This window comes from Sarcophilus harrisii, chromosome 1, assembly GCF_902635505.1.
Source record: "Sarcophilus harrisii chromosome 1, mSarHar1.11, whole genome shotgun sequence".
In the NCBI taxonomy this organism is placed as follows: Eukaryota; Metazoa; Chordata; class Mammalia; order Dasyuromorphia; family Dasyuridae; genus Sarcophilus; species Sarcophilus harrisii.
In genome coordinates this window covers 431210902-431237692 of record NC_045426.1, presented here as the reverse complement: position 1 = coordinate 431237692, position 26791 = coordinate 431210902, and the positions used below count along the sequence as shown (strand labels likewise).

The 26791-nt window shown below is 34.2% G+C and overlaps 1 protein-coding gene across 2 annotated transcripts in view; it reads left to right on the top strand.

Moving 5' to 3' along the window:
- Nucleotides 1–26564, top strand: part of LOC100917223 (carbonic anhydrase 13) — a 46613-nt gene extending 20049 nt beyond the window's left edge. Inside the window, exons 4-8 of one of the 2 annotated variants that reach the window (XM_031946204.1) lie at nt 8899–8994; nt 10542–10604; nt 12602–12757; nt 23204–23258; nt 24335–24409. In XM_031946204.1, coding sequence (XP_031802064.1) covers nt 8899–8994; nt 10542–10604; nt 12602–12757; nt 23204–23257 — 369 coding nt within the window. In that variant the 3' untranslated portion in view covers nt 23258; nt 24335–24409. Of the gene's footprint in view, nt 1–8898; nt 8995–10541; nt 10605–12601; nt 12758–23203; nt 23259–24334 lie in introns of both variants that reach the window. The other variant, XM_003759666.4, reaches the window with a different exon arrangement.
- Nucleotides 26565–26791: the final 227 nt, after the last annotated feature.

Sequence of the window (26791 nt, the reverse complement as noted above, 5' to 3'; positions counted from 1 at the left end):
CTGATCTTCTCCATAGTGAACACAATCATTAATGTATAGTAAAATGCCGTAACCCACATCGAGTATGTGCTATCATAAATAAAGTTCCATTTCTCAGAAAATTATCAACTATCTTTTCCTACCCATTCATTATGCCTTTACAAATATAACTTGAAATCCAGGTTCATTTAATTAGAAATATTGATGGGATTATCAGTGTTTTAGGGATATATTTCTTGCATATCAGAAAGTTTTGACAGTTACTTTCTTTACTGTAATTAGGGGAGCATATATATATGTATGTATATATATATATACATACATATATATATATGTGAATGTATGTATATGTGTATTATTTATTAATTAATGCAACTTTCATTTTTCCAGATTTCTATTTGGGATGTATCTATGTGACAACAAGAAAAATTGATTTACTTTATAATAGCAAATGTTGATGGTGTTCAACTTGATTAGAAAAAGTTGGAGAAGTTGTATGATACATATAGAACTTGTCCAAGTGAAAAGAAATAACTGGAATACAATCCAGGCAAGATAGAACTGTTACAATGAGACAAAAATAAATTTTCCTCATTTCCTTTTAGTCTTGAGGAAGTCATTGTGTATTGACATCTATTCAAGATCATAACTGGTTCAGAACATCTTTTTAAAAATTTTTCTCAAGTAAATTATGATCTGTTCTTTAAAGAAAGAATAAAAATGTATATAGCGCATTTAATTTTTAATAATTTTATTGATTTTTTGTTTTAAAATCACTTATTTTAGAATATGGTTCATGCTAGCCATTGTAACAAAATTTAAAAAAGAAATATGATGAGAGCAGTACACTAAAACTAATCAGTCCATCATTCATTACAGTAGATGTAGTATTCCATTCATATAGTCCCCCCACTTCTGTAAAGGGAGGGAAAAGGTATATTTTCTTATTACTACTCCAGAGCTTGGTCATTATACTTCAGCGTTAACTTTTTTCCTTTTTGTTTATATTATCTTGCTGTATCATTGAGTATAGAATTTTCCTTGCTTCTTTTGAATTCTTCATATTTATAATTTCTTATGATGCAGAATATTTCATTTATGTCCCAGAATATTTTTGGTTTTGCCCAGTTGATAGATATCTACTTTGTTCCCTGTTCTTTGTAATCTTCCTCCAAAGTGCTATTATGAATATTTTAGTGTATGTGTGGTCTTTTTTTCTGTCTTTTATTTTCTTGAGTATATCTACCAGTACAAAGAGTATTAGACAGTTTTGTTACTTTTTTGTAGTTCCAAATTCCATTTCAAAATTGCTGGACCAATGTTTTCAACAATGTAAATGGAAAGGAGACGTGGGAAAGGGGAAAGGATACCTTGGAAAATAGTGATCATGTAAAGCAAAAGGTGACCAAAAATTATTTTAAAAACCTAATTAGTAGCTAATATGAATTAGTAATCTCTGAGATAAAATGCTGAGACCCACATAGTCATGTTAGTACTTCTGAATCATCTGAAATGTTTAGGTGCTCTCCAACTCATTTTGGTTGCACTCTTAACTCCTTCTCTCCCTAGCCTTTCAATTAGGTATTAGGTCACAGGTGTAGAAATTTAGACATTTAGTTATATGTGCCTGATAATCCGTGCATACTGTCCTGGACCTGCAGGGTCATATACACCTGTCTCCGGGATAATCCTGGATACATATGAAGACGAGCTGATCTTGAAGTGGGAAACAACCTCTCTTTATTAGTAATCTCAGCAGGGGTTAGCAGGAAGCAAAAGCAAGAACATGCAAGAACAAGTGGGCGTATGGGTGCCTGCATCTCTCTCAAAGTTTGATTCAAAGCTAGCTGTTTATATTTACTTTCTTCCAGGATTACCCCGTGCCTAACCCATTCACTACTGTATAGGCGGATTCATAGAAGGGAAACACCTGGTGTTAATGCTGTGTCCTAGGTGGAGATCTAGCAAGAGGACAGATCCCTTGCTATCTCAAGGAACCTATTCGCAATTTCTTTAATACCTGCAAGACACAACCTCCTGCCTCAGAGGCCAAGCCCCTTTTTACCTCCTGGGCCTGCCTTACCTGCTGACATGGCAATTCTCAGAGAGAGAAAAACATCCCTACCTGTTGTATTCCTTCAATTTACAGAAAATAAAATAGGGATCTACCAAGACTTAAGTAATTACCTGTGGTGATACATGGATCTATTTATCACTTAGGCTTCTTTCCTTTGAATTTCTTCACTTTTCTTATTTATTTCACCATTAAAGTAACCCAGGAAACTAAGTACTAAAGTTTATTTCAATGCAATAATTAATGTCTCTATTTTTAGAGAGCACCTACTCCAAAAATAATTAAGTTCTTTATAGAGCAGATGCTAAAAAGAATATTAATATTTTCTAGTTAAATAAATTTCTAGAAAGTTGGTATTCTCTAGTTAAATAAATCTCTAAATGCAATCCGACAGAAATCAGTTTTGCTCATTTAGGGAAGTAAAATTTTTTAGATGCATACATCTGTACTTTTACTCCTAACACATAAATATTATGTTTATCATGTTTGGATGCATATTATATTTAGATAAATTATGATCTGATTAATATTATGACTAATTTTGATTGTGAAAAAATAATATGTTTTGATCTTAATTATTTCTATTTATATGGCATATCGGATCTTTATCAGAGATAATTGACACATACTAATACTAATGTCCAGCCAATTGTTGCAGATCAGTACCTGATATTGGTATCTCCTAATTTTTTATGGTATGACCTTTAATATTCAGCTCACATTTACTTTGAGTTTATTGTGCTGTGGACAATAAGGTATTCAAATAATTAGATGCTAAATTTGGCTTGTAACTCATGGTTTTTAAGATTTTGCATGCTGTTTTAATTGAAACTGTATCCCTAAACTTGGACGTTGGCTTCTTTTGACCATTTCTGATTTCTATAAATTATAAATAAACATAATTTTACCTTATTAATTTATGTCCACACTTTTTGAAATCGGCCAATAAACTCTTACATAGCAGCAAGTTTACTTCTCTTGGCAATGTTTTCTATGAGAAAATTTTAATATCCTGATATTTGGCAAAATCTCATGGCCTTGCTCTTCACAACAAAACAAATCTTTTGATCTTTACATACTCAGAAAGGTGGCAAGCATCTTATTAATTTTCTATTTATTACTGCTTATTAATAATTTATAATGTTTTACTTGTACCTGAAGAAAATTCATACAAAAAACACAATATTATGAATTAAAGACAGCATGACTTAGAGGAGAGGAAGCTGTCTGGAAAACCTGGATTTTTGTGTCTATATCAACCGTAAACTAGATATGTGACTGCACAAGTTACTTAATTTCTCAATGCCTTCAGGCAGTTCCTTAGGGCTATAAGTTGCAGATGAATTGTTGGTCTATTCTGTTGGAACTTCTTTTACTGCTGATGATGTGTGTGAACTCTGTATCTAGACCAAATATAAATATTTTATTTTTACATTAAAAGGTGAAACTTAGAAACATTTATTACTTTATATGATTTGTTCTATAAAGCTTTTCAGAGAATAATCTCCAGATAGATTACTTCAGTTGTTTTTGCTATGAATACTTCATTCAAATTTCTACAAATTTCAGTCTATTAACACCTTCACCTCTTGAGTGACTTGTCCATGTTCTCCTTTAAGTACTGAATAGAGTCTCGTCCATGTTCTTCTTTAAGTACTGAATAGAGTCTCCAATCTACAAACTGGGGTCCTTCCCCCCGAGGAACTTTTGAGAAGATGTAGGTAAAATGGGAGTTCCTGAACTATCCACTGGTTTTTCCCATTCTCTTGCTACATGATCTACACTTCCTTTTTTGATCATATATTTCCTTGATTATATCTTTTACCTCACTTTTCCTGCACATTTCTTTATTGTGAGTGTGCTGCAGGCTATCCATGCCAGTTATGCAAATCTCCATTGCTTTTGGTTGACTATCAACTCAGTACTTTTGAAATTGAGGCATTCCATGATCAGAGACATAAAGTATCACTGAAAGAGTGTTGGTGACTGGAAGAGTGTTGGTGTTTAAATTAGTGGTCTTTTGGTCTTTTGTTTCAGGAAGAAGACATATTAAAAGTGTTACATAGTTTTGCCAAGGTTATTTAACCTATTCTTTTCCAACTCTCTGATTTTTGGCACAGTTCATGGTTCTTCTGCAGTGAAAGTCCAACATAGATGTACTGATAGACTAACTCAACAGCTTATTCATACAGCTACATATCATAGTCTGGATAATTGAAATCTTCATTCACTTGACTTTCCTGGTGTGAAGTTAGGATCAATTCTTCTGAGTAATTGTGATTTTCATTAAAGAGGCTTTGTAACGTTATGGGCCTTGAGACAGCACTAGAGGAGAAAGGAGTAGAAGGGAATAAACATTTATTAAGCACCAGCTATATGGCAGACACTGTGATAAGTACTTTATTAATATTATCTCACTTGATAGGTCACAGGTTCCTCAGAAAGGAGAATTAAAGAGTTTCCAGAGTTGATTGAGACAAAAGGAAGCATGACTTCATGAGATAATTGTTCATTTTAGCAATGCCCTGTATTTTACATGTAGCATTCGGGATCCATATGACTAGTTTGTAGTATATCTTTCCTGAAAAAGTACCACCTAATGGGATATTTAATAAATTTGGTCCTGCTTAGCTTGATTATAGATTGAAAGATAGAAAAAGCCTTAGAAATCTAGAGAACATCTTCCTTATTTTTAAGATAATGAAACTGAGACTCAGAGAAGTTTAATGATTCCTGCAGTGCAAGATAGACAGCAAGTAGTCAAAATTTGAGCTCAGATATCTTGACTCCCAATCCAACCCAATTTCCATTATATCATGCTGCTTCCATTTCTGCTTCTAATAAAACATAGGTCAAAGAGAGAGGAGGAAGACATGCACTGAGGACCATATATTTTCCATCATTATTTGAGTTGTTACCAAATAATTCACCCTTTTATCAGCTGCCTACAAATAATGAGTCTTTCTGCAGTAAGCTACACTGGTTCTCAGAAAGTTCATACTCTTGGTCAGCAAAGACCAACTAAATCTTGAGCTCCAATGGCAAAACTATCAAAAAGCTCAGCCACTCTCACAAGCCATTAGAGTAGGACTGCATCATCAGACGTAAAGTTTTAAAATGATTGATTCAGATTCAGGGCATTAGGCATGACTTGGTCTCTTTGCAATTTTTTATATGTCAGTAATTTTACTGGAAAATGGTATTGCCTCAGAATAAAAGAGACAACAATAAATACAATTTAAATAAAACTCTTAGCAGAGTTTTTAGCTTCAATAACTAGAAATATAAAATCCACAATTTTCATCAGATTGAAAATTTAAATATTTCTTTTGTTCTTATTTATTTTTGTGAATTTTGAATAATTTGAATACTGAAATTGTTCAGGATTGGTTGCTCAGAACCAAAATCAAGTCAGGAGTTTGCAAAACTCAGATTGGAAGGATAGTGATAAGGCTTTGCCTTAGATAATACCACTTTGGAAGCACTGAAAGTGTCTTAAGTCTTCAACCTCAATTGTCTGTCCCAGAGATCCTGGGATAACACTTAAATTCTCCAAAAAATCAGCAATAGGACTAACCTAAATATTCCCTAAGTGTTCAGAACCTGACCTTAATATAAAGCTCAAAGTCTGGAAATAAGTTGGAAGAATGAGAAAACAAAAAAATTATGGTTTATTGTGCACATAGATATAGGGCATCTCATAGCAAAAACTGACTTGGCAAATAGATTAAGTAAAAAAAAATAAGAATTGATGAGTAACTCAAAAGCCATGAGAAAAAAAAAGTGCGTGGGCATCCTATTTTTAGGATACTTTAAGAGAAAATTGCTCAGATCTTTTAGAAACAGAGGGCAAAGTAGAAATAGAAAGAATCCATTGAGAACTTCCTAAAAGAAACCCCCAAACAAAAATTCCAAGGAGCGGCATTGCCAAAATCCAGAAAAAAGATTGAAAGTAGCCAGAAAGAAAGAGTTCAAGTACTGAGTTGCCACATCATCATCAAATTAGATAGAACAACTAGAAGTGATTCTGCTGTCTCTTGTTGATTTTAAAAGAATAGAAATAGAAAGAAGAGCAATACAAAAGGGGAGGATTAAGGAAAGTTTTCTCACAAAATCAGTATGTGCAAGTAGAAGTCTATAAAAATATGGAAGAAGAGTAAGGGGAGCAATGGATACTTGAACCTCAGTGAACTAGTCAAAGGAGGTGCAAATACATTTGTACACACATAATTGGTTACAGGAATAGATTTCACTCACAAAGGAAATAAGAGAGAAAAGGGAATAGCGAGAAAGGGGAATCATAGAAAGGGTAGAATAAGGGAGAGATTAGTTCTAAAGAAAACAGATTTTGTTCTTGTTACTTGTTTTCAGTTAGGCCAGACTCATTGTGATTCTTTTTGGGATTTTCCTGCCAAAAATATTGGAGCAATTTGCTATTTCCTTCTCCAGCTCATTTTATAGATGAGGAAACTGAGACAAATAAAGTGACTTGCCCAGGATCATAAAGCTAGCTAATTAGTGCCCGGAGTTAGATTTGAACTCGGGTCTTCCTTACTCCAGGCCTAGCACTCTATCTGTGCTATCTAGTTGCCCAAAACAAATATTAAGGATGCTCAAAATTTTTTGTAGCTCTGTTGATGTGGCAAAAAATTGGAAACTGAGAGGGAGCTCATCAATTGAAGAACATACGAATAAATTATTATGTATAATGTGATAGAATTATATTGTGTCCAAAAAAAAATACTGAAGGAGATGGTTTCAGAGAAATCTGGAAAGATTTGGAACTGATTTGGAGTGAATGTGAGCAGAATCAAGCGAAGAGTTTATACAATGACCATAGTACTGTAAAGAGAAATAACTTTGAAAGACTTAGGGACACTGATCAGCATAATGATCAGCCAGGATTACAAGGAATAATGATGAAACATGCTCTCCACCTCCATATAAGGTAATGATGATGAAAAACTCAGAATACAAAATGAAACTTTTTTGTGAGGAATAGGAAGTTGGAGATGTAGCCAATGAAGAAACTTGTTTTGTTTGCTACTTTGTAATTGGTTTTGTTTTCCTTTCTCAATTAGGTTAGAAGGGATTTGGGAGAGAAAGAAAAGATTTTTTTTTCTGATTGAATAATGTTAATTTAAAAAAGAAAAATTAAATGAATAACTTCTTCCACATTTAGAACTCTATTTGAAATTATCTTATGCTCAGTGTTTTTCTATCTTCTTTGCCTGATGAATCTCTACCTATCCTATTCCCCTACATGCAGTCTCTTGACATAGAACTCTGATACATTAAACATGTAATATTTTGTTCATTATCATGAACTATGAATAGATAGTTCATAGAATATCTATTCTAATGAACTAGAATAGAACTTCATTAAGACAGAGACTAGTTCTTAGCTAAATTTTATCTCTCAGGATCTTGTACGGGGTTTTGTTGAGTGAGCATGAATGATTGGGTAAAGAACAAATGTGAGTGCAAGCTTAGTTTTCCAAGCAAAGGATACATAATTTCATTCACCATTGTTATGTTGGTTTATAAAAACAAAGATGAATAGTATTATTATTGAAAATAATTTGAAAAATTCTGAAAACTTTTCAGTTAGGAAAAACAATCCTTGCTTTAAAAAAAAAAGATTAGAAGAACTTTCTAACTTGTCATATGGTTTGAGTCATTGTATGGCAATAAAAATTATATCATACAACCAACTTGATTTGGCTCTGTTACTGCAAGTTAAGCAAGATATGTGGGAGGGATGGGGCTTTTTTTTTTTTTTTAAGATATTTCTCATTGCTTCCTATCATCTTTCAAAATGCTGTAGTTTTTTTCTTGAGGGAAAAACAGGAGCATAATATTATTAACAAGTAGCTGTCTTTCATTTATAAACTCCATTTATTTTTGTGACCATAAAGAAGTTATTTCCTTGTTAACTCTTTGATGTTATCGCTCACTAAATAAACTGCTATATAGGTGCCAAGATATTTAAAAAATTTTGACCTCCCACTCAGCCTTCCCTTTCTGAAGATATGTGTGTGTCTCATATAATCCAAATGTATTTTGTTTCACTTGTGCAATTTGTTTAGGCTACTTTGTTTATACAACCACCCAACACAGACACTTTCACCATGTGGTTAGAGGACTCAGAATTTCCAGTGGCTTTTCTAACAGCTTCCTTTTGTCACTTATACAGAATAAGAATGGTTTATTATGAGTTTAAATTGTTGATTTCCTTTTTAAAAAATATGTAAGTACAGCAGAACTGCCCTGTAATATCATGTTTTGTAAAGCAGAATTTGGTCAGTGAAAAGATTTAAGTCATAAAAAGGAAAGCACTGTCAGGAGACTTCCTCTAAGAGGTTCTGTGGAGAGCATTTTGAACTTGTGATCTCATTCTTTCCTTCCCCTCTTCACCTCCCCTCCCATCTTCTCTGCTCCTCTCTTCCTCCTATTCCCTTCTTCCTTTCCCCTCCTCTCCCTTTTTCTCTCCTCCATTTTTCCCCTCACCTACTTTTTTCTTTCCTCCAATCTTTTCTTCGCCTCCCTTTTTTCTCTTCCTCTCTTCCCTTCCTCTTCCCTTTTTCTCTCTTCCCTTCTCTCTTCCCCTCCTCTCTTTCCTCCTCTCTCTTTCATGATTCTCATCATTCTTTGTCAGTCCTTTCCAGTATTGCCACTGTCCCAAACTTTGGTTGGGAAGTATATTGCACTTTGATGTCTCAATTTACCCTTCATTTGAAGTTATACGCATGAGTATATTTAGCATATAATATAATTAATTAGAATTTATTATGCTTTTAATTGTGGTTATTATTACTCTTTGAAGTTATGCCCTTTCTTTTTAGCTCCATGTGGTTCACTGGAATTCAGACAAGTACCCCAGCTTTGTTGAGGCAGCTCATGAACCTGATGGATTGGCTGTTTTAGGTATTTTTTTACAAGTAAGGACAAAGTGATTTCATTTATAATATTGAGTTTGCTAATAGCACCTGAGTTTCATGCACAAAGTAGGCACCAATTATCTTTTGATGATGAATTAGACTTAAGATTTACTTTTTTCTTTTCAAAACTGAATTTTAAAAAATTTTATATTATAATTTATTCTTTTAATGCTCTTTGATACTTATTAGATATTTTATAGGTTAAAAGAAAAGGACCCAAGGTTCTGAGAAAATAAGTCATTTGCTAGCTGAGCTTCCTTATATAAAAAGGCAGAAATATAGCCAAGAGTAAAATTCCACACTTTGAATCCCAGAATGAATGGTGGATAATTCCAGTTCCTCTAAACAGAGAATGGCTTTTTACATTTTCGCATTTTTCTTCATCCATTGAATTCAGTTAGACAAATAATTTTTTCTGTAACATTTATTGTCACGATGTCTACGAAAGTAGCATGATTATCCTGGGTTCTAATGCAGCCTGTTCTGATAGGGACAATACTTTTGCCCTGTCTGAGACCCCATAACACAGCCATGGAGAAGGGGTACTTGGGATTGGAAGAAAGAGAGGAGATAAGGCACAAGTGAGTACTGAGTCCAATAGCCTCCTTTTCCCCCCCAGCACCTACATATGGATAGTTTCCATGGTGGGGTGGGTGGAAAACTGAAGTTTTATACTTTGTACTTTGACACCAGAGCCTTAAAAAGTAAGAAAAGGACTTGCAGCTAATTGCTGACAGTGGCATGATCTAAGCAGGGGATCCAAATATCTTTTATTTAGGGTAACTTCATAGTCTTTTGACCCATAAGATTAGTGATACTTCTGAGGTCATTTTCACTTCAGTTAAAACAAAAAGCCCCAAAGCCTGTCATCTACATACATGTAAATGAAAGAATTCCTATTGCATCTTGAAAATATGAATTTGGTGGGGCAGCTAGGTGGTGCAGTGGATAGAGCACCAACTCTAAGTCAAGAGGACCTGAGTTCAAATCTGGCCTCAGACACTTAATACTTCCTAGTTGTGTGACCCTGAGCAGATCATTTCATCTCAATTGACTCGGCAAAAAAAAAAAAAAAAAAAAAAAAAAAAATTTAAGAAAGAAAAGAAAATATGAGTTTGGGTCCCCAAATTGTGGGGATATTTTGACCAATACTTTGATTACAGTGGTAGCTGGTATGTCCTGGAAAGTTATATCTTGGCTAAACAGTGAAAATGTCATGACTAAAGATGGAACATCAATCTTCTCAGAGGTTTTAGAGTTAATTTCCTTACTCCATAATGACTCATTAAAAAAAAAAAAAAAAAAGAAGTTCTTGTTGGATAAAGAACTAAACTGACTGTTTGGTTAAGTAATAATGTAATAATATCTTCTTGGTCTGTCTCATCCATAATGATAGGGTCAACAGGTAAATCATTATTTCATGAACAATCACTCCTTCACTCCTTGTTTTGAATTCTATTTGCTTCAAAGAGAATTTGATATTGATAGCTGAAATGTACTGTGACACATGTGTAATCCTGAGGAGCTATATATTGTGTTGTTTTCAGATTGGTGAACATAATCTACAACTGCAGAAAATTACTGATATTTTGGACTCCATTAAGGAAAAGGTAAATTACCTGTAATTTTTTTTTTTTGGCCATGTAGATAGTAACATGCTTTAGAGGAAAGTTCTCAAAGTAAATATCTAAAATAATTCTTCTAAAGGAACTCCTTTTATTTTATCTTTTTTTTCTTCAAAGCTTTTTATTTTCAAAGCACATGCATAGAAAGTTTTCAACATTCACTTTTGCAAAACCTTGTGTTCCAAATTATTTTTTTCCTCTCTTCTCCCCATCCCTTCCCCTAGAGGCCAGTAATCTATGTTAAATATGTGCAGTTCTTCTATACATATTTCTACAAATATCATGTTACACAAGAAAAAGCAGATCAAAAAGAGAAACAAATGAGAAAAGAAAAAAAAGCAAGCAAACAACAACAAAAAAGGCAAAAATATTATGCTATGATCTACATTCAGTCCCCACAGTCCTCACTGTGGATGCAGATGGCTCTTTCCATCACAAGTTTATTGGAACTTTTGAAAGGAGCCAAGTTCATCACAGATGATCATCACATTAATTTGTTAGTGCTTTGTACAATGTTCTCTTGGTTCTACTCAATTCTCTTAGCATCAGTTCATGCAAGTCTCTCCAGACCTTTCTGAAATCATCCTGCTGATCATTTCTTACAGAACAATGATATTCCATAACTTTGATATACCATAACTTATTCAGCCATTCTCTAACTGATGAGCATCCCTCAGTTTCCATTTCCTTGCCTCTACAAAAAGAGCTCCTACAAACATTTTTGCACTTGTGAATCTTTTCCCCTTTTTTATTGTCTCTGGGATACAAACCCAGTAGAGATACTGTTGGATCAAAGGATATGCACAGTTTGATAGCGTTTTGGACATAGTTACAAATTACTCTCCAGAATGGTAGAATCAGTTTGCAACAACAATGCAATAGTGTCCCAGTTTTCCCACATCCCCTCCAACATTCATCATTATTTTTTCCTTTCATCTTAGCCAATGTGAGAGGTGTATAGTGATAACTCAGAGTTCTCTTAATTTGTCTTTTGCTGACCAATAGTGATTTAGAGAATTTTTTCATATAACTAGAAATGATTTTAATTTCTTCATTTGAAAATTGTCTGTTCATATCCTTTGACCATTTATCATTTGGAGAATGGCTTGTATTCTTATAAATTTGAGTCAATTCTCTATATATTTTAGAAATGAGGCCTTTATCAGAGCCCTTGAGTGTAAATTTTTTTCCCCAGTTTACTATTTCCCTTCTAAAATTGTCTGCATTGGTATTGTTTTTACAAAACCTTTTTAACTTAATATAATCAAAACTATCCACTTTGTATGAGACATTTATTTTAGATGGAAATTCTGAGAACTTTTCTTTCTGCTGATTTATGTTTCTTGCTTTTAAGGATAGTTAAAAGAAAAAAAATAGTATAGATTAAGAAATGATCTATTGCTACTATTCTTTTGTAGAGTGTGATAAGTTTAATTAGCTATGGTATATGAATAAATGATGAATCTCATTATTTATAATGATCCCACTGATGGGGGAATCTTAGCACATTTAACTTTTGTGAAAATGCTTTAAAGGACATTTCTGTAAATGTAATCAAAATTTATTTGCTTTAATAAAGCTAATAAAATAAAGTTCTAATTTTAAGTAAATTTAGCTACACTATACTATAAATTTTAATATAGTATATTTAAACCATACTATATTGTTTTTCTAATAAACTCTGAAAGCTATATATATATATATACACACACACACACGTGTATATATAGGTGTATATGTGTGAGTATGTGTATGTATCTATTAAACTATATAGTATGGTTAAAGTATACTATAGAATACTGTACTGAATCATATAAGAAGTAAGTTGTTTAACTATATTATTTATTGGCCAAATACATCTTTTATGTTTTTGGCATTCCTAATTAACGTAATAACCTGGTAATCAGAAGACTTTCTCTCTCCCTCCTTCCTTCTTTCTCTCTCTCTCTCTCTCTCTCTCTCTCTGTCTCTTCATTCTCCAGGGTAAACAAATCTGTTTCACCAATTTTGATCCAACAACTCTACTTCCTCCATCATGGGACTACTGGACATACCCAGGCTCCCTTACAGTTCCACCTCTTTTGGAGAGTGTCACTTGGATAGTTTTAAAGCAGCCTATAAATATCAGCTCTCAACAGGTACCCTTCCCCTTGTCCCTCTCTAATTTGGTCTTTTTTTGGGGGGGTGGGGTGGGGGGAGATGAGGCAATTGGGTTTAAGTGATATGCCCAAGGTCACACAGCTAGTGTTTAAGTTATCTTTATGTTTTCAAAGGAAACTCTCTGGGAGTTTTTAGAACTATCTTAAATTAAGTTTCAGTTCACATATTTATCAGTGAAGCTCCTTGATGGAGTGAAAAGAGTAAGTCAGAAAACCTGGATTCAAGTCCTGCCTATGCTACTATTTGGTTGACCTTTGGCAAAATGTTTAACTTCTTCAACCTTCAACTTTCTCATCTGCTAAAAAAAAAAAAAGAGAGAGAGAGAGAGAGAGAGAGAGTATTGGATAAAATTGCAGGAAAACCAAGAAAGGGCAATGTAACAAAACCCTAGAGATGAGAGTATTCAAGAGAAGAATCATCTATAGCAATCTGCAAATGTGAGAAGAAGCATGAGGATTGAGAAAAAGCCATTATATTTGATAACTCAGTAACTGGTGACTGGAGAATATGGGTTCATTTGAATGATGCTGTTGAAAACCAGTTTTCAGAAGGTTCAGAAAAGAACAAGAGAAGAGGAAGTGAAGGCAGCAAGTGTAGATTGCTCTTTTAAGGAGTTTAACCAAGCAGAGAAAGAGAGATTTGGGATGATAGCTAATATGATTGGTCATTCAGATAATTTTTTTAAGGATGGAGAAGACCTGGACATGTTTGTAAGAGGCATAGAAAAAAAGTCAGTGATTGAGGAGTGACTGCAAATGATAGTGGGAATAATCTGTTGATGATACTTGTAGAGGAGTTGACAAGAAGGGCTGCCTCTTCAAGGGATATAGGGATGAAAGAGGAGTGATACGAGATGTAGAAGAGTGAGTTTTTTTGGGAGTAGGATTGGAGATATCCTCAGCTTAGAGAAAGAAGAGGAGGTACTGTGGGACGCTTGAGAATTATATAAAATGTGATAATAAAGGTTTTAGATTAAAAAAATAAAAATTTTAGGGGAAAGCCCTAGCAATTATGGGAAAGTAGGACAAGCTGTATCTAAAAGTGGCACTTCTTTATTTTTATTTTATCGTTATTAATAGCTTTTTATTTTCAAAATACATTCAAAGATAGTTTTCAACATTCACCCTTTCAAAACCACCTTATGTTCCAGATTTTTTTCCCTCCTTCCTCTCCAGCTCCCTCCCCATAGGTTAAGTATGTGCAACTCTTTTAAACGTATTTTCATATTTATCATGCTGCATAAGAAAAATCAGATAAAAAAGTGAAAAAATGAAATAGGGAAAAAAGCAAGCAGACAACAACAAAAAAAAGGTGAAAATACTATGTTGTGATCCACATTCAGTCCCCACAGGTCTCTCTCTGGGTGCAAATGGCTCTCTTCATCACAAATCTGTTGGAATTGGCTTGAATCACTTCATTGTTGAAAAGACCCAACTCCATTACAGTTGATTATTACATAATCTAGTTGCTATGTATGATGTTCTCTTAGTTCTACTCAGTTCACTAAGCATCAGTTCATGTAAGTCTCTCCAGGCCTTCCTGAAATCATGCTACTGATCATTTCTCATAGAACAATAATATTTATATACAATAACTTATTCAGCTATTCCCCAACTGATTGGCATCCCTTCAGTTTCCAGTTCCTTGCCACTACAAAAAGGGCTACTACACACATTTTTGCACATGTGGGTACTTCTCCCTTTTTTGTGAACTCTTAGAGATATAGGCCCAATAGAGACATTGCTGGATCAAAGGGTATGCACATTTTGATAGCCTTTTGGGTATAGTTCCAAATTGCTGTCCAGAATGATTAGATCAGTTCACAACTCCATCAACAATTCAAGTGTTCCAGTTTTCCCACATCTCCTCCAGCATTTATCATTTTCTTTTCCTGTCATCTTAGCCAATCTGAGAGGTGTGTAGTGATATGTCAGAGTTGTATTAATTTCCTTTTCTCTAATCATTAGTGTCTTGGAGCATTTTTTCATATAAGTAGAAATGGTTTTAATTTCTTCATCTGAAAATTGTTTGTTCATATTCTTTGACCATTTATAAATTGGGGAATGGCTTGTATTCTTGTAAATTTGGGTCAGTTATCTATATATTTTAGAAATGAAGCCTTTTATAAAAAAAAAAAAAAATCCCAGTTTTCTCCTTCCTGCTTCCCTTCTACTCTTGTCTGCATTAGTTTTGTCTGTACAAAAACTTTTGACTTGATATAATCAAAATTATCCATTTTGAATTTCATAATGTACTCTAGTTCTTCTTTGGTCATTAATTCCTTCTTTCTCCATAGATCTGAGATGTAGACTATTCCTCGTTCTCCTAATTTGCTTACTGTATCACCCTTCATGTCTAAATCATGAACCCATTTTGACCTTATCTTGTTATAGGGTGCTAGGTGTTGTTCACTGCCTAGCATCTGTCATACTATTTTCCAGTTTTCCCAGCAATTTTTGTCAAATAGCGAGTTCTTATCCCAGAAGCTGGAGTCTTTAGGTTTACACAAACACTAGATTAGTCATTGACTATTGTGATTTGTGAACCTAATCTATTCCACTGATCAACTACTCTATTTCTTAGCCAGTACCAACTAGTTTTGATGACAGCTGCTTTATAATATTGTTTTAGATCTGGTACATGTAAGAAAGGTACCACTTTGTGCTTTGAATTCAGATGTGGAGATGGGGAAGAAATGCATTACAGACATAAAGTCAAAGGCATAGAAACAGGAGAATAATAGCAGGGAGGCCACTTTGACTAGAGAAGGGAATATATATATATATACACATATATATGTATACATACATATATATGTATATATATGAGAATCTCATGTAGTAACCACAGAGTCCTGTTTCTAGTCCTTCTTCACTCCAAATTAATATTCTTAAGACACAGCGTAGGACTTGCACTTCTTTTGATCAGAAATTTTAATGCTTCTAAGGATAAAATATAATCTCTTCCATCTAGCATTTAGTGTCCCACAGTTTGGCTGCCATTTACCTTTCAAGCTCATTTTCATATCATTTCCTGTCAAGCACTTTGCATTCTAGTCAGACTAGCCTACTTGTTAATCAACAGCCCACTAGTTTTTTTGTGAGTATGTAACCGCAGTGACTTTCATCTCTTCAGGTAGTTTTTCCTGATATCCCTGTCTGTGTTCTCACCCTCCTTAAACTACCTTGAATTGATTCCTTTTTGGGCCTTCTCCCCAACCTTTCCTAGGAGCAAGTTCCTTCAGAGAAGTAATTGTTTTATGATTTTTTTTTTTGTTTACCGAATTACCTGTCAGGGCCAAAGACAGAGTCTTGGGCCACATCCACAATAAAGGGGCCAGAGAACCCAGCATAAGTGAAGGGAACCAAGAAGGAATGGGAGAACAGGATTGTGCAGGTCAAGAGAAGAGAGACTTTCCATGGGAATAGTGTTTTGTTTTTCTTAGGTATGAGTAGAGGCTTAATAAACATTTGTGGAATTGAATTGAATCATTTAGGTAGCTTCCTTGCCTTGAATTGGTGCCACAGAACATAGCCTTATGGTGGATGACATACACCGAGGCCTTGTAAATATATCATAAAGGTGATAAGAATAAGATCCATACTTTGTGAATGTGCTTCTTATTAGATGTGTGACTTTAACCAATTCACTTACCCTCAAAGAGAACCTATATATTTCTTCTTCTGGAGAATGAGAAAAGATCTTTTTCAGTTCTTAAATTGTAATTTTGTTACTTTAGGTAACTTTGTCCAGGCTGCCCTCCAGTCCTGTCACTAGAGGCAGGACTAGGTTAGATATAGTTGCAGAGTTATCATTTACCATACAGAAAGCACAGAGAATGACAGATATCTGTTATCTTATTTGTATCATTAAATGAAAATGAGGAGCCAAGAAACCTGGGTTCTTTCAAGAATCCTGCTACTGAGAACTTTGTGACTCAGACAAGTCATGTAAGAATTCTAAGCCTCAGTTCCTTATCTATAAAATGGGGATGATCATGCATATTCTATCTAATCCAAAATATTATTTTGAGGATCAAAAGAAGTTAGTTACAGGATCACAGATGTGGAAAGGACCCCAGAAGCCATTTAATCCAACCCCTATCTAGTCCTATCTTCTGTGTGGAAGACATTTGAAAGTAAACAATGCCATACAAATTGAAATTGATTCCCCAGAATTTGTTAGGTATTCCACTTTCCTTATGATTATAAGAAATATTCAAAAGAATAGAGTATCAGTTAGGAGATACAGGTTCTGAACCTAATTCTCCCATTATCTGTGTGTAATCCTTTCAAAAAAAAATTATAACAGTATTTTATTTTTCCAAATACACATAGTTTTAAGCATTCTTTTTTTTAAGTCTTTGTGTTCCAAATTTTTCTCCCTCCCTTCCTTACATCCTTCCTCCTCAAGAGAGAAAGCAGTCTGATATAGGTAAAACACATCCAGTCTTTTAAAATATTTCCATATTTGTCATGTTGTGCAAGAAAAATCAGACTAGGAGATGCTAAGTGAACTGAGTACTAAGTGATGCTAAGTGAACTGAATAGAACTAAAAGAACATTATATATAGACTGTGAAGATCAACTCTGATGGACTTGACTCTTTTTAACATTGAGGTAATTCAGGCCAGCTCCAACACCCCAACAAACTTGTGATGGAGAGAACCATCGGTCTCCAGAAAGAGGACTATGGGGACTAAATGTGGATCACAACATAATGTTTTCACCATTTTTGTTTGCTTGCTTTTGTTTTTCTTTTTCCTTTTTTCCCCTTTTTGATCTGATTTTTTTTGTGCAGCATGATAAATGTGGAAATATGTTTAGAACTGCATATATTTAACCTTTATTGGACTACTTGCTGTCTAGGGGAAGGGGAGGGGGAGAAGGAAAGGAGAAAAATTTGGAATACAAAGTTTTGCAAGGGTGAAAACTATCTTTGCATGTATTTGAAAATAAAAAGCTATTATTTTTTAAAAAGGAAAAAAAAAGAAAAATCAAACCAAAAGAGAAAAAAACCAAATAAACAAAAGGTGAAAATATTGTGCTTTCATCCACATTCAATCTTGACATAGTACTCTCTCCACATATGATTGGCATTTTCCATCTCTGTCTTGGATCCTCTCATTTCTGAGAAAAGCTAAGTCCATCACAGTTGATTATCACATAATCTTGTTACTGTGTCAATGTTGTCTTGGATCTGCTTACTTCACTCAGCATCACTTCATATAAATCTTTCCAGGTCTTTTGAAATCAGCTTGTTCATCATTTCTTATAGAATTATAATATTCTATTACCTTCATATATCATAACTTATTGAGTCATTCCCCAATGGATGGGCATCCACTAAGTTTCCGATTCTTTGCCATTACAAAAAGAGCTGCTATAAACTATGTATAATCTTGTATAAATTAATTTATTTCTCTGGGTCTTCTCTTCATCCATGAAACAGGATGGTTAAATAGATGAGAGCTACAAGTCTACCCACCTCCAAAATTCTTTAATTCAACCTCAGATCCCATCTCCTACATGAAATCTCTCCTGATTTCCTTCAATTGTTACTGCTTTCCCTACTCAAAATTAATGTGTATTTATTTTTGAAAAAATTTTTATTTATTTACTTAGGAATGGGTTTCTCTCTTATCCCTCCTCCTACAATAAAAATTTAAGTTCCGTAAGGGTAGGAATTGTTTGGGTTTCTTTTTACTTTATGTACCTTACCATTTAACTGGTATGTTATAAGCAGTTATTCAAGTAGTGGGCAAACATTTATTATGTGCTAGGCACCGTGCTAAGAGCTGGAATGAAATATCCACTGCACTCAAGAAACTTATGTTAATAAGTATTTGACTTGCATCTTAAATATCATGATTAATAGAAAGAGCTCAGGTTTTAGAGATGTAGGACCTGCATTCAAATTTTGGCCTGTGTGAGATATGTATGACAATGGCCAAATTATTTAACCTGTATGCATTATTTTTATCTGTAAAACCTGCATAATAATAAAGCCCTTCTGAGACTCTTACATCACTACAAGATGGTTTAACTTTTAGAAATTTTTTCGTGAACTGGAATGACCACCAGACGAATCCAGGAAATTTGGGTTCCACTTCTGGCTCCCTTAATCTTTACCTGTATGACATTTTCACAAATGACTTCACTCTCTTACGTATAAAAAGGAAAAAAAAACCAGACATTTATTAAGTAACTACTAATGCTAGGTATTGTATTAAGTGCTTTACAGATACTATCTTATTTGATCCTTGCACAAACCCTAAGAAGTAGATGTCATTATCTTTATTTTATACTTTGGTAAACTGAAGCAGCAAGCAGTGACAAACCTTGTCTAGGATCACTCAGTTATTGTCTATAGCTGGATTTGAACTCGGGCTTTCCTGACTGTAGGGCCCATTTTCTATCCTTGTACCATATAGCTGCCTCTTAAAAAAAAAAAAAAAATCTATAAAATGAGCAGAAGGAACTAGATGACCTCTAAGACCCCACTTAGTTTTATTTCTGTGATAGAATGAGGATAATAATTCTTGTACCTCCTATCTCATAAGGGTATTATAGGGAAAATGCTTTGCAGACTTTAAAGCATATGGGAATGATTTTTCCTTAATCTTAATGTCTTCCTTCTATATTATTTCCAGTTAAACCCACTGTATCTTGTTTATGTAGTTATTTGTATATTGTTTTTTCCGTTAGACTGTGAGCCTCCTTAAGAGTAAAAACTGTCTTTGGCTTTTCTTTGTTTCTCCAGTGCTTCTCAAGTATAGTGCCTGGCATATAAGAGGCACTTAATAAATGCTAGTTGATTAATAACAATGATAAAGTTAGGCTACCTCAGAGGACCCCTTGGCCTTAGCCTGTTTTATTTTATCGAGTGAAAAGTGCCATCCCTGGAAATTCTCCCTAGCATCCTTATCTCATCTGAACTGGACTGCTTTATGAAGTCTGACCGCTTCTAACCAAGTAACAGACATTGGGGAACATTTTCTGTTGAGCTTCAAACATGTCCCATTTTCCATTGGATGTTCCTCAGAATTCTCTTGTCCCTGTTCTTCCTTAGAATGGGAGGCAGTCTAGTACAATGGTAAGCACACCTAACTCTGGAATAAGAAGACCTAGGTTCAAGTTCTGTCTCTGACTCTTATTGATTGTGTGACCTTGGATAAGCCAGTACCTCTTTTGACTTCAGTTTCCTCTGCAAAATGGAAGAGCTGGCGTAGATGGCTTCCAAGGCCCCTAGCCATTCTAAATATATGATTTTGGTTGAGGCAAAAGACCTAGAAATGTTTATTTAACCTTTCAGTAGAAATCTGAAGTGGGCTATACTTGACTGAGATGGCAGCTACCCAGTGAATGGTTTTCAGCATGTCAGGTAAATTGCAGCCTTACAAAAGTCCTTCAGATGTCAAGGTGATTCTTCTTCTATCTCACATATTCTCTTATTTGTTAATTTCACCAGGATATGATTAATTTATTAAATACAGAAAAACGTGATTCTCACATACTTCAATGAGGGCATGATTGATTCTTTAAAGCCTCTTGAAAAATGTTCAACCAGTCATAGAATCACAGACTTAGAACTGGGAGAATCTTGGAGATCCTCCAGCCCAGCATCCTCATTTTTCAAATGAGGAAACCAAAGCCCTGAGAAATGAAATTATTTGCCCAACATCATATAGGTAATAAGTGGTAAAGTGGCAAAATTAGCATCACCTTCATCATTTTACATATAAAATTGTAGCTGGATAGGTTTTTAAGAAATCACAGCTCTTAAGAATCACAAGGTATTCATAGTTTGTCCAGAATTGACTTTTGAAGGGCAATTAATTAATGGATAGGACACAGACCCTGCAGAATGGCCATTCTTTATAGCTTAACCAAAGAACAGTTGCAAAGCAGAGTGCTAATGTGATTGTTTCACTTTGAAATGCTTTAATATGAATATTTTTCATAGTCAATAAAGAGTGTCAAAACTTTTCAAAAATGTTCATTCTTAATTGGGAATGAGGTTCTTTTGAAGGGTGGTAGTTTAAATATTTCTGTATAGAGTTTACAACTATGTTATGAAATAGGCATTAAGCTTTTTATTTTTTCAAAACTTTATTAGTATTGTGTGTTTTTATATCTCCTTCCTTTCTTAATATGTCCTTTTGTCCCATTATACTGAGCAAATCACTTTCTGTAACAAAAGAGTAAAAAAAAAAAAGAGGGGACAAAAACAATTCAGTCAATTTAAAACCACACATCAACTGAGTCTTGGTGATACATGCAGTGTTCCTCATCTATAGTCTCTCACCTTTGTTAAGAAAAGAAGGAGGCGCTGTAAAGTTACCCATGTATATATCCTGTAAATAAAAGGCTATTAAATAAATAAAAAAAAAAAAGAAAAGAAGGAGGCAGGCCACTTACATTTTTTAAAATATAAAAGGTGATTAAATGTTTTTAGCACTGTTGATAAGAGTTTTCTAGTCACTAATTTAATTCTTTTTATGAGGGAAAGCTAATAAATACTGTTTTTTATTTAGGTACCTTATAATGTAAATAAACAATACACTTTTATTTATCCATCAGTGCTTGTGGTATGTAGTCTCAGCAGTATTAATTGCTAACATTTTCATTAATATTTTAAAACTATGCTTTCATGTCACCTTAAACTTACCTCATACTTGGAAGAAAAACATTGGCAAGTAAAAGAGGTTTTTTTACATAAAAATTATTTTAGGATCCCTCTTCCACATTTGTATTTTTCCTTCTCAGTTTTCATAGATTATTTTTTTTTAATTAAGCATATTTGTGTTTGAGACTCTGTCACATTCTACCACATAATGTTATGAGCAGGGAAAATTTTTTTCTCTTTATTTAGGAAGTTGTTGCCAAATATTTTTCCCTTGAGCTTTGCCGTTGTTCTACCTTGCCAACTGAAGCTGTGGCCTGAAGTACAGGTTAAGTGTTTCAATCTCCCTTCTCCTGATTCACTCAAACCTATTTTTCTTCCCTGGACTCAAAACACTTAAGTGCTAAAGTCTTGATCTAATTAACATGCCAATGGGAAGATTTACTGTTTTCTAACATTTTGGGGAACATATTTTTCATTCTTGTCATTAATGCAGCTTGATTGCCAATGATTCAAGTTGTGACTTTTGATCACCTAGGTTGTCTGAATTGACTTTGCATATGAAATTCACTGGATCAAATTGCTCAGCTTTCTTCAACTTCATTATGATTTTTTTTACATTGTTTTTCTGTTAGTGATATTGGAGTTATATCAGTCTATATCCCAGAAAAATGACATAGTCTTTGCATGTAACATTTTTTACTATATGGTATAAAGGAAAAAAAATCCATTATTAAATTTCTTTCAAGTAATATAAAGTTCTGTAAAAATTTACCTTGCATAAAATCTATGCAATATAGAAAAATCATGAAATGTCCTTGGATAATCATTTAGAAGGATACTGAAAAGCCAACTTGTAAAGAAATTAATGTCCTGAAAAAGTCAGGAAATACTCTAATAAGCTTCATTGGTGTTACTGCTTCAGAAATGTATTAAGAGTTTGAGTTGAGAAGAAAAATTAGGTAAGATTTTCTTGGTCACATGGGTTGTCTCTAAATCATCAAGTAACTAGAAAATCTCTCTTAACTTTCACTGTGAAGACTTGGTTTAATCTGAGTTTTATATGTTGTAAACATCAGTATCCAAATTCCTTGAGATTACTTAATTTTTGTCTTGAATATAATAGGTGATTAATGAAAGTTGGTCTAATATATCACAGTGTATACAGTATATACAGAAGAATGTACCAAATTATTTACTATGGGCCTAGTGACTTTGATAGTAATAATGATAGCTAATATTTAGAAAGTGCTTTAATATTTGAAAATAACCTCATAACCTCTATTTTATCATTTGATCCTCACAACAGTTGTATGAGGTAGATATTTTTATTAGACAGTTTTACAAATGCGAGAGGCTGAGAAAGATTAGAGGCCTTGCCCAGAGACATATAGCTAGCTAGCTTCTGAATTAGGATTGGGATGAAGGCTTCTTATTTCACTTTATAGATGAAACATTTAGGTCCAAATACTAAACCAAAATATAACTAAGATCAACAACCAATATCAGTTGAATACAATATATAGTAGAAGCAGCTCAACATCTATTATTGACTTTAAGCTTTAGTTTAAACATTTATGAAACATCTATTATGTGTCAGAGATCGTGTTAAGCCTTGGAGATGCAAAAAGAGGCCTAAGACTGTCCTTGTTGTCTAGGAGTTTATGGTCTATTAGATACTTTGGCCAAAACAACCCAGGACCAACCTTAAAGTTTTCCATGTGTATTACATGCATTCTCATTCAGTCTTCACAACTCTAACAACAGTATCTTAATTTGTTATTTTTACCATTTTACAGATGGGGAAACTAAGGTTTAGAGAGGTTGTCCCCAGGCTCTCAGGAAGTGTTTGAGGTGGGTCTTCCTGACTTAAAGTTACATCTCACTGAGCTATCTGTCCAGTGATTATTCCCACTTAATAGATGAAAATGTTGGAGCTCTGAGAGATTGATTTATCTAAGGTCTACATCTGTCAAACAGTGAAACAAGGACTTTAAGCCTATGTCTGTATGCTGGATTTAGTATCAGAGGATCTGGGTTTAAATCTTGGTCCTGTCACTTAATAATGTTGGACTTTGAACACAATGAAATTAACTTCTCTCTCCCCGAGTTCCCTCATTTAGAGAATGAAGGGGTTAGATTTAACAACCTCTAAATTCCTTTCTAAATCTTTATCTACAATTCTATGACCTGATTTCCATATGAATACTCTTTCTACCATATTGAAACAATATATAGAAAATCACCTCAGTGAGAGAGAATGAAAGCCAGAACTGAAATAGTGCCTACTCTCAAGGAGCTTATGTTGTATTTGTGTAGGGCAAGAGGAGTGTTGTGTGTGTGTGTAACAATGCTGAGCAACATATGTGATATGGTCTATTGTAATGTTCGGGATTGGGAAGCTTAGTGGGGGAGGAGAAAGGGAAAGACACCAGGGGCAGAGTGCCATGGGGAACTGACCCAAAGAGAACAGCAGCCATGGGATGGTCCGCAAGTAGAGTTTATAGGGAAAATTTAACCTCAGGGACATGACTGGGATTTCTACATAGGGTGGGTTTCAGGAGTTTGGCATAACTTGGATTTCAGACTGGACCACCTCCCCAAAGGGTGGGACCATGGAGCTAAACTGATCTCTACCAGAACCTTTTGCCTGCCTGCCTCAGGGATCACTTCTTTAGTTTTTCTTGGTCCAAAACAATATTCAGGATCTCATCATATGGACATTCAAAAATATTAAATAATATTTATTTAGAAGAGAGGAAAAAGAGATGTTAGTAAAATTACTATATAGTTTCAGACTGACTGGTCATAGAGTTGTAGTAGATCTTGGCAAGGGTTAAGTGCTAGGTATGTCAACTTTCTGTGTGGAGGTATTTACCCAGTTGGCGTGACAATTGAGTGTTGAAATATCTGCCTCTTTTCTTTAACAGCTAGCCAAATTCCGAAGTCTCCTGTACACTGCAGAGGGTGAGGCAGCTGCCTTCTTGTTGAGCAACCACCGTCCACCACAACCTCTGAAGGGCCGCAAAGTGAGAGCCTCGTTTCGCTAAAAGTTTTCCCTGAAAACAGCTGAAACAGATAGATGGGACTGTGGAAGGGCCTTCCCTTTAAATTCACCTAGAGTGATTTGCTTGAAACCTTATTTAGTTTATGGGCACGACATTTTGAAGACTGAAGTCCTGAATTTATTTATGATGAAAGAGCACGTCTTTAAATCTTTAGTGCAAAATGTAATTTGGTCGCCCCAGATTAACACGTTAGCACACATGCATTAAATGTTGTTTGTCTTGTCTCAGACTGTGATATTACCTTCATGTCCATTGGTGAGAAAGTATCCTAAACAATACACCTTGCCAGGGAAGCCAAATTGCTCACTTCTCTTAAGGAATTTTTAATTAAAAACTGAATTTTGTTTTTAATGTTAGTAGGATTTTACTAGTTCTAGTACCAATGAATCTGTTTAGCAAATTAATTGAGAGTTTTAAAATTTGTAGCCTGTGGGTGCTGTCTCTTTTTAAAATAAATCTTTTGTCTTAATTGCCAATTTAGGTATTTGGAATTTTTTTTTTTAAAGAATTAATGTATTAGTCATTAAGGGACATGGAGCAAACTATTAAATGAATGCATCTGAGAGAGCCTGGATTAGTGGATATAGATCTTCCATCCAAGCAGGAAGGCAAGTCACTTCAACTCTCAGTGCCCCAGCCTATTCTTATACGTACTGTGAGTTACAGAACAGTTGCCATTTGATGGAGGAAATTCTCTGGAGAGATGAAATCCAGACTAAATAGAATAAATCAAAAAGTCTAGAGGCCAAGCATGACTAATAAAATATGTGGCAGAATAATCTGCTAATTGTATTATAAGGAATAAATTGGTACTTGATACTATATTTGACTTTTGCCATAAAAACACATTTTTATTAGCTCATTTGGAAACAAACAGAAATTTTTAAAACTGTGTGGAGTTCTCTATTATCTTATAAAGTGACTTTTGTAGGCTTCATTGTATTTCGCAGGCAAACCTACGCCTAGAGTATGGCGTGAACATAATGATCCATTGGCTCTAGGCTTTCCCTCCTCCAACACAGATACTTGCCAGTGACTGAAGGAACTAATCCTATTTCAGAGAAAGGGTAGGAATAGGGAAAGAACTGCATTGATTTGCTAGCTGGTGCTAAAATTACCAGAAATTCATGTCTATATACTACTCACAAATTTTGGGGTGCAGTATACCCTACTTCACTTCCACATTTGGTGAATAATTATTATGGTTTCTTTCTGGCTTTTCTAGGTGTCCACTTTATTTTAACTTGATGTAACTTGGTATTAAAAGTCTCCTCTGGGGTTATCTCAATTCATTTTTACTATTAAATGAATTAAATGACACTAAATAGAATATTTTACTGTTTCCAGATGGTTATAATTAATTTTCTTTGTTCTTGATTTTTTTTTTTTGAGAAAGTGTTGATTCTGTAGATTTGTTTTTCTTTGATTTTACAGATTTGTTTGATATTCAACTTTATTTGAAAATGGATTTTAACTATGAATTTGTTTCGAAATATTTTCTCAGAGTAATTTGGTATTAAATACATAATTGTAATAATTGTGTTTTATATTTTGGTTCAATTTAATTTGAAATTCTTTGAACATTTATATTTCTTCTTGAGACTAATATACCAAGAGTAAATTGAATGTTAAAAAATAACCTCAGGTCAAATGTCTTTATGATATAGTTTTTAAAAGGGGAATTCTGATTAAATTCTGATTAATTGAACTTATACACATGCTTTTGAGTTATAATTGTTCTAAAAATACCTGTGTTGAAAAAAAGAAACCAATTTGAAAAAGTTAACTGTGAAATCTTGTAGTTGGTTAAATAGCCTTGTTTTTCTCAGAAAATCTAGGAATATAGAACTGGAGAATATAGCCCTAATTGTGGTGTTCCTGAGTTATTGTTTCGGTATTATATATGAATTTCTTTTTCTATACATTTGTCTTTCAAATTTACCCTCAGGTTTGGCACAGCACCTAGACAAGCTAGTTCTTTACCTGCAGAACCTGGTGTCTTGGTTTCTGGCATCACTTCTGCTCTAGATCATGCAAGTTTGCTCCTATAACCTCTCTTCCCTTTCTTTTCTTCTTAGCAGCTGTTTTTTCCTTCCCTGCTCTTTCCTCTTTATCCCTTCTTTCTTTACTTTTTTCTCGTCTTCTCTCTTCTCTTCTCCCTGTTTTCTTTTTTCTTTCCTCCCTCTTTAAATACCACCAAAATGGAATACTTTTAAGTGTTGGGGACAGCTAGATGGAATAGTCCATAGTACTAGTCCTGGACTCTGAAAAACCTGAGAATAAATCCAGCCTTAGACACTACCTATGTGACTTTGGGCA